The sequence below is a fragment of the Thalassophryne amazonica genome, chromosome 17 (genome assembly GCF_902500255.1).
Source record: "Thalassophryne amazonica chromosome 17, fThaAma1.1, whole genome shotgun sequence".
Lineage (NCBI taxonomy): Eukaryota > Metazoa > Chordata > Actinopteri > Batrachoidiformes > Batrachoididae > Thalassophryne > Thalassophryne amazonica.
Window position 1 is genome coordinate 6,520,176 of NC_047119.1, and position 12,026 is coordinate 6,532,201.

General features: G+C 45.0%; 1 protein-coding gene across 2 annotated transcripts in view; it reads left to right on the top strand.

Annotated features, from left to right (window-relative positions):
* The window catches only part of LOC117529040 (GRAM domain-containing protein 2B-like), a 43,619-nt gene that overhangs the window by 13,342 nt on the left and 18,251 nt on the right, over positions 1–12,026 (top strand). For both annotated transcript variants that reach the window (XM_034191734.1, XM_034191735.1), the window contains exon 10: positions 1,527–1,643. In XM_034191734.1, coding sequence (XP_034047625.1) covers positions 1,527–1,643 — 117 coding nt within the window. The remainder of the gene's footprint in view (positions 1–1,526; positions 1,644–12,026) is intronic.

Consider the following 12,026-nt stretch of genomic DNA (forward strand, 5'->3'; position numbering starts at 1 on the left):
GGCTCGAAGATAGGAGACACCTGTCCAAAGCAGAACCGGAACCACACGATTTCCTCCGCCACCAGACCCCGGGAATACTGGAGCCGCCAAGTCCCGAACTCCCAGGTGGCCACTGCCTCCGTGTGTCGGACCTGGTACTGCTGGCGAGGAACAAAAACACAATTAAAGGTGGGCGCGTTTGCACCCAGTAATCCGCACGGCAGGAAAGCTACCTCCACCTCTCGTTGGAAAAAAGGTCTGTTATCACTCACAAAAATCACAAAAGGTTACTGTCAAGCAGTCAGCTGAGAATATTACCTTCCAGGTAGAACGATATCTCGGCAAAGAGGTGGAGACGTCGTCCTGCTGATGTACCCCTACTGATTGGTAACAGCTGTTGCAGGTGATGCGTGACAGCTGTCACCCTAGCTGCTCCTGTGAGGTGGGCCAGCAGTACCTCCTCTTCTGGCGGCCCACACAACAAAAAGGTGCGGTTGGCTCGTCAGATCTTACCGTAGCAACAGCGTCTTCATGCTAAACTGGAAATTCTGTGAGCAGACCCACAGATGTCTCCATCTTGTCAGCTGCATTGAGTTAAATCCACAGTAAATCCATCAGTGAATCCAGTTATTAAATTCATTAAATCCACACATTTCGGCATCGTCGTCCCTACACGAGTTTCTGTCACTCTCAACTGACAGCGCCATTAGTGACACCTGTGCAGCATCGCAATCATGGGGCAGAGTTACACATCAAATGTGATATTTTATGGTCTGAAATCTCACACGATTAACCAATCAGATTTGTGGAAAAAAGTGTAATTGGATTAGAATGGGCAATGATATGATAACAGGCAACAATCGAGCGTCAATAGAACAATGATAAGATAATGACTAGTAACAAGTGGGCAACAACAGGGAAATGATATAGTAACAATAGGAAAATGAAAGGTAATATTACACAATGATAGGGTAGAAACAGGGCAACAATGCAGCAACAGCAGGGTAATTTGCATCTCTAACATCCTACAGGGAGACATGGACTGTTGGGATGGTACCTTGTTGTTTTGAGCTGGGAGAATGTTTGTTCAGTCCAGGACAGAGCACAAAGTGCACAAAGGCACTTTGTGACACAGCTAACGAGTATTCAATCCCTTAACCCTTCGACTGAAGTAAGAGTCCCTTGAACCGCTGACCTCTGGCCTGCCCACAGTTTGTTTTGGTGAACACAGTCAAGCTTCGTTTGTGCTGTCCTCCCTCTAAATGTGGTTTTGGTGTCAGGTGGCTCAGAGTTTGAAGAGAGCTGGAATGAAGCCAAGTGAAATTTGAGAAATCGAAGCCTCGCTTTTGTTGCTGTTAACGTACATGAAAACATTTTCATCCCAGGCATGCTAATGAATAGTAAATGTTGTTTAATGGGTTCTTATTTCTTGCACAGTAGATCCAGCCTGCTGTCATGTGTTGCGCAGTAATGACGTTTGTCATACTAATAATGATATTTACGCACAGGCAGCAGGTCTCACGGCTTCTTTCTGTTTATTTGAACAGACTTCAGCGGAATCCCAGGCACTTTCCTAAGTGCAGTGAACACCGGAGAGGTTTCAGTCCATGCTGACGTTCACCTCCAGAATCCTAGCCAAAAATACGGAGCTGCCAGTAACAAAGGTAGTGCAGAAAAAATCTCTCTTTCAAGAAGGTGAAGAAAAATTCCCTTTTTGGGGGGTGGGGTTGATTTCACTTGAATCCCAAAAATCTGGATTAAATAGTGTCAGAGTTGAAATCTGTAAAAGAGCAACTCAGTTAGCTAACACAAAGAATGATCACGCAGGAGACTGAATTTCATTTCCTGATCAGGAGAGAGCAAACAAGCTTAAACCTCATCACCAACCGTCCTGTCAGCTCTGAAGGGTCCGCCCACTCTACTCCTGGATTTATTTGAAGCAAGTTGCACACAGACATATTACAAAACAGTATTCAAAAGCACAGCTGTGTTTCTTCAGTCAGTTGATATTTGTATCACTTTGCACCTGAAGGCGCCTTGTGGTCTCCTCAGACAGATAGTAATTGTTCTTCAAATTGAAACATTACAACGCCAGCCTTGAACTAGTGTACAGACTGTGTTGTTCTCTGCTTAAGGCAGACTCGTTAATTAAAATGTACATCTGTGCTCAGCAAAAACATAGCTCTAGCAAAACAGTCTGCACATTCGCTAAGCCAAAGATCAAATGTTACTTTCTCGTGGGAGCAGTTTTAATGATTACTTGAACAGTTCAGTGTATATGACTGCTTTGACAATGAGCGATTACTTAGAAGAATAATGGTGCATGAACTCTCACACATGCATATATGTATATATGGAAAATAGAGAACAGAATCAAAAACAAGATCAAAGACAGTTCATCAAAGTAAAGGCATTAACAATCAAAGTAAAGACATTAATATTTGATAATAATATTGATAATATATAGAAAACCCTGTCATTATTCCCCCCCTGTTTATCGAATTTTAATGTCTACATTCTCAACATCATCACTGTAGAAACTTCAATAATCTTACAGTGTACTTAACCATCATTTTGCCCCATCTGGATGGGGTGACATAATTCAGCATCCGATAGCAATAACACAATATGTGAAAATGAAGCACATTCATCATACAACACAATTCAACGTTTTCCATCAGATACATATCCGTCGAACACCATTTCTTTGTATAAATATTTAAACTGATTGATATTTGGATATCGTTGGAGTTCCTCAGGTAGCTTATTCCAATTTTTTTTTCCACAAAGAGAGACACAGAAGCATTTCTTGGTCGTCCCTGTGCCCGCAATTTTAAAATGATACGAACCCCTTAAATTATACGAGGTCTGTTAGAAAAGTATCAGACCTTTTTATTTTTTTCAAAAACTATATGGATTTGAATCACGTGCGATTACATCAGACAAGCTTGAACCCTCGTGGGCATTCGAGAGTTTTTTCACGCCTGTCGGTTACGTCATTCACCTGTGGGCTGGCTTTGAGTGAGGAGTGGTCCACCCCTCCCGTCGGAATCTCTTTGTCTGAGAACTTCCTGAGAGACTGACGCTTTGCTTGATCAAAATTTTTTCAAAAACTGTGAGGCACATCGAAGTGGACACCATTCGAGAACTTCAGCTGGTTTTCTGTGAAAATTTTAATGGCTGATGACAGATTATGGACTGTTGCTGTCGCTTTAAGGACTGCCCGTCCTGACGCGCCCTGAGCCGCCGCTGTCTGCCTGTTTCGAGCTGAAAGCTTCCAAATTTAAGCCTCTGTTGACCCGGGACGTCGTGACAGAACAGAGAACTTTCAGAAGAGGTCGGGATCAGCAGTTTATCCGGACATTCCACTGTTAAAGGAGATTTTGTAATGAAAGAAAGTGCGGACGGGTCCGCGCGTCGGGACAGGAAGAACACCTCCGTTGGAAGCCTTAACAAGTTGGAACATGTCCAGCTGTTAAACAATTTCTCAGATACTCACTCAACTGAAAGCCATCAAAAGCCACCTGGTTTTTACAAATGGTTATCAACATTGTTTTTCCTGTGCCGCCGCACCGCGCCGACTGCGTCCCGACGCGCGGACCTGTCCGCACGTCTTTCATTAATAAAATCTCCTTTAACAGTGGAATGTCCGGATAAACTGCTGATCCCGACCTCTTCTGAAAGTTCTCTGTTCTCTCACGACGTCCTGGGTAAACAGAGGCTTAATTTTGGAAGCTTTCAGCTCGAAACCGGCAGACAGCGGCGGCTCAGGGCGCGTCGCGACGTCCCGCTCCGTGGGCAGTCCTTAAAGCGATAGTAACACTCCGTAATCTCTCATCAGCCGTTAAAATTTTCACAGAAAACCAGCTGAATTTCTCGAATGGTGTCCACTTCGATGTGCCTCACAGGTTCTGAAAAAAGTTTGATCAAGCAAAGCGTCAGTCTCTCAGGAAGTTCTCAGACAAAGAGATTCCAACGGGAGGGGTGGACCACTCCTCACTCAAAGCCAGCCCACAGGCGAATGACGTAACCGACAGGCGTGAAAAAACTCACGCATGCGCACGAGGGTTCAAGGTTGTCTGATGTAATTGCACGTGACTCAAATCCATATAGTTTTTGAAAAAAATAAAAAGGTACGTTAGTTTTATCACAGACCTCGTATATTCCTTCTCCTTGCATAAAATATCCTTGAATTCTGAGAAGTACTTGCTTATTTATTTATTTATTTTACTTTATACATCAGTTGAACAGTCTTAAATGAAATCATGTCATGGAGTTTTAAAATCTTTGATTTAATAAACAGTGGATTGGTATGATCCCGATAACCTGCATTATGAATCATTCTTAATGCTCTTTTTGTTATGTGTCGGACGCAGCCCGGAGAACCGACCAGCGTTTGAAGGACCCAGTATGAAATAAGCAGAGCACGGTACAAAGGATAACTGAATTTAATACATAACAGTGATGTGACAAAAGATATAACAAATAAGTGCGCGGTCTGGCGTGGTGGATTACGGTGCGCTCCTAGCAGCACAAACGGTCCGGAGCCAGAAACTGTTCGGACCCAAGGACCCCGCCGACACCCCCCAGGTGGCCGCGACAAACCGAGTCTGTGAAAGAAGAAATCATTGTGTGAGTTCACACTCCACACACAGAGAGACCGCTCAAAGGTGTACATAAACAGCAAACACTTCCTGGCTTAATTACTAATCAGCTTCCCACCCTGCAGGCATGGAACACCCTGTTCACAAACTCCAACTGCAGTGGAAGCTGATTAAATGACTAACATACAGCTCAATATAATAAGGTGTGAGGGACACCACATTTACTGACTGTATAAATGTTAGTCACAAAACTTAACGTACCTCAGGAAGTGTGCTGACGAGCGTGAGACCTCACCCCCTCCTCTTTCACAGACCATGCATCAAACCTGGACGTTCTCTGCATCCACTGATGATGAGATGGCTCTCGAGACGACGATCTCACCCGTCTGGTCACAAGGTCGAGTCTCTGGCAAATACACACTGTGTACTCCAGACTTAAATGCCACCATGTTCCAATCTGTGTAGATGCACCACAGCTGTGAGTCCTGACGAGCCGCACCTGATCAGCCTCAGGTGATCAGGGTGAGGTCCTGGTAACTCAGCCACACAGCCACTCAGTCCCAAATGCGCACCACCTGGAAGGAAAACCAAAAGACAGAAACAGAAGACAAACAAAAGCCAGCCAGGCACGCCAGCCACAACAGCACCCCACCCTCACGGGAAGCCTCCCGGCGACCACACAAACCTGGCCCAGGAGAAACACCCCCCTCCAGGGACCATGGCTGGAAACCGTATCTGCATTCATCTTCCAACAGAATCTTCATCCAACAGAACGGTTGACGTCTTCTCCTCTGGCTGCATCTTTGCCTTTGTTTCTGTCAGTCAATTAGCACAGGTGTGGCCAGGAGTTCTTGAACCTGTGCGGTCAGCCTTTGTCCAACCATGTTCATAGTCTGATTAGTCATAAAACAAAAAAGACAAACACAAACAACCAAACCACTCCCCCCCCCCTCCCCAGAGGACCGTCCCATCAAACCCCGGGAAGAGGAGAAAAGAAAAACAACCCAAACTTAAGCTTGCAAATAAAAACGCTAACACCCCCCCCCCCCCCCCAATGACATGTAGGGACCAACACCCCCCAGAGGACATCCCGCCAGCTCCAGGAGTAATAACCACAGCCGAGGTCCCTCTGGGATCCAAAGTCACCCACGGGGACTCCCAGCGCCTCCCAGAGGACCGTTCCATCAACCCCAGGAGACGCCTCCCCTCATGACCAACGGACCCAGCCCCGGCCGTCTATGGCTAGATGGACCCACAGCCCTTTCCCCCCCAGAGGACACCACAGTCACACCCTGAGGGCGGAAACTGGGGGGAAAAACAAAAGAAAAAAAACCCATACAAACAAAACAACCCCAACCCCACCCCCTTGGCGCAGTGGAAACTGGAAGCACGTCCAGCGTCACCAACCGTGACTATACCCCAGAAGCCAACCGGGAGGAGTGGAACAGCGGTTATGGCAGACAGCACAAAACGGCGCCACTCCTCCGACTTCCAAACCAGCCACCAGCTGCGGGTATATCCCACTGCCCCAAACCTCAGCCACGCCGATGGCAGACGGCTCAAAGGCGCGCTGAAGCCGGAGGTGGAACAGGGAATCAACAAACAAAAAAAAAACAACAACACCCCGAACCCCCCCCTCCCAGGTGCAGAGGTTACCTGGGAAACGCCCAGCATAACCAAACTGCACCACTCCAGCAACGCCGACACGTACGGCTCACCCGGCTGGAGTCAGAGGAGAAGAGAGGGCATAACAAAACAAAAAAAAAAGAAAAAAGAAAAAACAACCCAATTACCCCCCCCCCCCCCATCACCCCCCAGGGGACCGTCCCATCAAACCCTGGGGAGGTGAAACTAAAAGAAATAAAAAGAAAGACTAACAGACTAACATAAAGTTGCTTGGGTCCTTTTTTTTGCTCCAAAAAGAACTGCAGGGTCACGACCCCAGACACTAATAGTGTAAAAAAAAATCCCACACAAAAACCAACTCAAAAAACACCCACAAAAAATGAACCAACACAAAACTAATAAGTGACGTATACCGTTAAGCTCAAACAAATGGAACACACCTGTTCCAACTTAAGAGCTTAACGGTAATGTGACTCAGTCACCAACAGAGGGAGCCAGAGTGCTGAAAATAAAAACCCCCTTTGGTAACAGAGAAAACAAACTCAAGCTGCTTTTCTGTGCGCAGCTGTGTGTAACACACAACCAAAAATGTGTTTCAACTAAATAACGGCGGAGCTGATACAACGGACGCAGTAGTTATCTTCACCCGGGGAAACGGGGCTACAACTGTAACACAGGAAGCACAGCGACCCGTGCCACAGAGCTCCGCCGTGCGCGTTCACCCATTACAGACACACTCTTGCAGCTCCCGTTTAAACCTCTTATCCGGTCGGAGTGTGACGCGAAGCCGTCGCCAGTCACACTCCATCACGACCCACGGATAAGGCACAACACAGGAACACGGCTGCAAGAGAGCACAAATCAGTTATTCAGTAATGGGTTCTCAAACACGCACCATCCGGGTGGAGAGCACCCGCAACTGATCCGGATAACTTCTGAAGGTCTGCTGCCGCCTTCTCGGCGCGTTACCGTCTCTGCTACCGCTGGGTCCGTGATGTTTGGCCAGAGACTACTGTTATGTGTCGGACGCAGCCCGGAGAACCGACCAGCGTTTGAAGGACCCAGTATGAAATAAGCAGAGCACGGTACAAAGGATAACTGAATTTAATACTTAACAGTGATGTGATAAAAGATATAACAAATAAGTGCGCGGTCTGGCGTGGTGGATTACGGTGCGCTCCTAGCAGCACAAACGGTCCGGAGCCAGAAACTGTTCGGACCCAAGGACCCCGCCGACACCCCCCAGGTGGCCGCGACAAACCGAGTCTGTGAAAGAAGAAATCATTATGTGAGTTCACACTCCACACACAGAGAGACCGCTCAAAGGTGTACATAAACAGCAAACACTTCCTGGCTTAATTACTAATCAGCTTCCCACCCTGCAGGCATGGAACACCCTGTTCACAAACTCCAACTGCAGTGGAAGCTGATTAAACGACTAACATACAGCTCAATATAATAAGGTGTGAGGGACACCACATTTACTGACTGTATAAATGTTAGTCACAAAACTTAACGTACCTCAGGAAGTGTGCTGACGAGCATGAGACCTCACCCCCTCCTCTTTCACAGACCATGCATCAAACCTGGACGTTCTCTGCATCCACTGATGATGAGATGGCTCTCGAGACGACGATCTCACCCGTCTGGTCACAAGGTCGAGTCTCTGGCAAATACACACTGTGTACTCCAGACTTAAATGCCACCATGTTCCAATCCGTGTAGATGCACCACAGCTGTGAGTCCTGACGAGCCGCACCTGATCAGCCTCAGGTGATCAGGGTGAGGTCCTGGTAACTCAGCCACACAGCCACTCAGTCCCAAATGCGCACCACCTGGAAGGAAAACCAAACAACAGAAACAGAAGACAAACAAAAGCCAGCCAGGCACGCCAGCCACAACACTTTTGTTGAAGGTTGAATAATGGTTGTACTGTAGTTTTGTAGTTATTGCCCCATACTTCAGCACCATAAGTCAAGTAAGGTGCAATCAATGTGCAATACAGTGTATGTAGTGCTTTGCCATCAAGAATGTGCTTTACCCTGCTTAATGTTGCCGTACTTCCAGTTGATTCTATCATCGATGACCACACCTAACGACTTGTTCTCTTTGACAGGTTCTATATTTACCCCCTGTATGTTTAACAGTATTTGTTTGTTGTGTGGGCCGCCAGAAGAGGTACTGCTGGCCCACCACCAGAGGGCGCCCTGCCTGAAGTGCGGGCTTCAGGCACGAGAGGGCGCTGCCGCCACGGACTCAGCCGGGAGTGACAGCTGTTACTCATTACTGCCTGACAGCTGTCACTCATTCTTCATCATCTCACTCCATAAAACCCAGACGTTATCTCCACCTCATCGCCGAGATATCATACTTCATTGGAGGTAATATCCTCAGCCTTTTGTAAATCCGTTTATTGTGAGTGTTTGCAGGAGTACCGGTCCTTTTTGTGGAGGCTGTGCAAGACGGCACTCTTTTTCCTCTGAGGGATCGCTGCAACATATTGAGTGAGAGGTGGAGGTGGCATTCCCACCGCTGTTGTTGCTGGGTGTACACACATCCACACTTGACTGTCTTTGTTCTTCACCAGCAGTACCAGATCCGACAGTCGGGGACGGTGATCACCTGGGAATTCGGGACTTGGCGGCTCCAGTATTCACCAGGTTCTGTGGCTGGCGGAAATCGTGTGGTTCCGGCTCTTCTCAGGACAGACGTCTTCTATCCTCGAGCCTGCCCACACGTCACCATTGTGGATTGACTGTAATGATATTCTGAGATTGTCTGTATGTTCGTTGTGCACAATTCACAACATTAAATTGTTACCTTTTGGCTCATCTATTGACCGTTCATTTGCGCCCCCTGTTGTGGGTCCGTGTCACTACACTTTCCCAACATTTGTTCATCTTTTTTATGGTTTCCAAATAACATTATATTAGTTTTAGACCAATTTAGTGACAGTTTGTTCATATTGAACCATCTCTTCAACTTTATCATTTCTGATCCCAGATCATCTAGTAATTGTTGCAAATTATCTCCTGAACAAAATAAGTTTGTATCATCTGCAAAGAGGACTGCTGTAAACAGATTTGAGACTTTACAGAAATCATTGATATAGAATATGAATAACTTTGGTGCCAACACAGAACCCTGAGGAACTCCACAAACAATGTCCAGATATAAAGAACAGTTTAACAAACTGTTTCCGGTTTTGTAAATAGCTTGTAATCCAATTCAAAGCCACTTCTCTGATCCCATAAAGCTCCATCTTTTGAAATAATATGTTGTGATTGATTGTGTCAAAAGCCCTTTTTTTTTTTTTTTTTTTAAGTCAACAAATAATCCTATCACCAGTTTCCTATGGTCCACATGTTTCTTCTATTGCATCTAAACCCATATTGACTATCATTAAGCAAGTTGTGTTGTTCAATAAATTTATCCAATCCGGAAAGTTTGGATAAATTGTAAAGTTGTAAAGTTTTTCCAATATCTTTGAAAATTGTGACACCAGAAAGACACAGGTCTGTAGTTAGTAAAGTTGCTTGTCACCACATTTGAATAAAGGTATCACTTTCTTCTGGTCTGAATTGTAACATGGTTCATATATTTTTTCATACCACCACACAGTAAATGCCACAATCACAGCAATAATTGTCAAAATCATCAGCAGGGTGTGTAGTTTGCATCCTGTTCTGGTAGCAAAGCTCTCCATAGCTAAAACAGTGTTTTGAACAACCTGTTAATATTTCTCTCCCTCTCTCTCTGTCGTGAGTTTTTTTTTCTCTTCTTTTTCTCTAGGGACAGAGAGAGACAACAGTTCTGGTCTTGAAGATGTCTTCTTTCTTTGATGACAGTTCAAAAGTTCAGTTTGTCTGGGCTTAGGGGCTGAAGGTGACAGTTCACACTCTCAGTTCAGTTCAGCAAGGGACTGAGGGAATCTGGAACTCTTTTTATGTTATTTCCCTTCAGCTGTAGTGCATAAATCTGTACTATCATCAGTATGTGTAAAGCATGCTGCAATTGGAAGTAAAATAATGTGTCATGTACTCTGTCCTGTGCCCTGTTCTTGATGTTTTCTTCAAACACAGATGCACAGGAATAGAACAGGATTTTCTTGTCTCCCATTCTCAAAGATACAGTTTTGTCTGCTTCTTTCTCCTGGTCTGGTCACGTCTGCTTCAGTGCCCTATTTCAAGCTTATAGTACGTCTGCTTCTGATCCTTGTTCAAGTTGACAGGCCTCTCCTCGGTTATAGCTGGTTACTCGTCTACGTCAGGACCCTGAAATCTGCCTCACTCTCTGGTCTTTGCCTTTGTTCACTTCTGGTCACTCTCTGTCTCTGTTATGACGCACTTCCAGCTGTTGCTGGGCCTATAGGCCATCAGCCGACACTGTTACACGTCGCTCCCCTTGTCTAGTTCGGGATCTTTCAGGTATCTTTGTCTTTTGCAGTGGGATAGATGCACCCAAGATGACCTCTCTGCAACTTTCACTGCAGTGGGGGTGGTTAGCAGCACTTGGAATGGACCTTCCCACCTTGGAGATGACCAGTTCTTTCTCTTAATAGTCTTTGTCAGCACCCAGTCGCCAATCTGGATCTGATTCTCTGGGCCCTGCACAGAAATAGGAGAGTCTGGTATCTTGTTCCCATTTCCTCTATACATTTTCTGAGCTTACTTTTAATTGTCCCATTTGTTCTCCACTAAACCTGCACTTTGAGGATGATAAGCACAATGTGTTTTTGCATTTATTTTCAAATGTTCTGTCAAATGTTGGATGAATTTATTTACAAAATGTGTACTATTATCACTGTACATTGTTTCAGGTAGTCCATGTCTTGGAATTATGTCTCTACAAAGTATCTTTGCAACTGCCATCCCCTCATTGCCCCATCCCCGTAGAGATGGTGCCTGCTCCCAGACCACCAATAACCAGTGAAAATGTATTTAAGCATAAAAATTCAAAAAGAAAAAATAATATAGCACCTTCAACTGCACCACAGACTAAAACAGTTAAATGTGGTCTATTAAACATTAGGTCTCTCTCTTCTAAGTCCCTGTTAGTAAATGATATAATAATTGATCAACATATTGATTTATTCTGCCTTACAGAAACCTGGTTACAGCAGGATGAATATGTTAGTTTAAATGAGTCAACACCCCCGAGTCACACTAACTGCCAGAATGCTCGTAGCACGGGCCGAGGGGGAAGATTAGCAGCAATCTTCCATTCCAGCTTATTAATTAATCAAAAACCCAGACAGAGCTTTAATTCATTTGAAAGCTTGACTCTTAGTCTTGTCCATCCAAATTGGAAGTCTCAAAAACCAGTTTTATTTGTTGTTATCTATCGTCCACCTGGTCGTTACTGTGAGTTTCTCTGTGAATTTTCAGACCTTTTGTCTGACTTAGTGCTTAGCTCAGATAAGATAATTATAGTGGGCAATTTTAACATTCACACAGATGCTGAGAATGACAGCCTCAACACTGCATTTAATCTATTATTAGACTCAGTTGGCTTTGCTCAAAATGTAAATGAGTCCACCCACCACTTTAATCATATCTTAGATCTTGTTCTGACTTATGGTATGGAAATTGAAGACTTAACAGTATTCCCTGAAAACTCCCTTCTGTCTGATCATTTCTTAATAACATTTACATTTACTCTGATGGACTACCCAGCAGTGGGGAATATGTTTCATTACACTAGAAGTCTTTCAGAAAGCGCTGTAACTAGGTTTAAGGATATGATTCCTTCTTTATGTTCTCTAATGCCATATACCAACACAGTGCAGAGTAGCTACCTAAACTCTGTGAGTGAGAT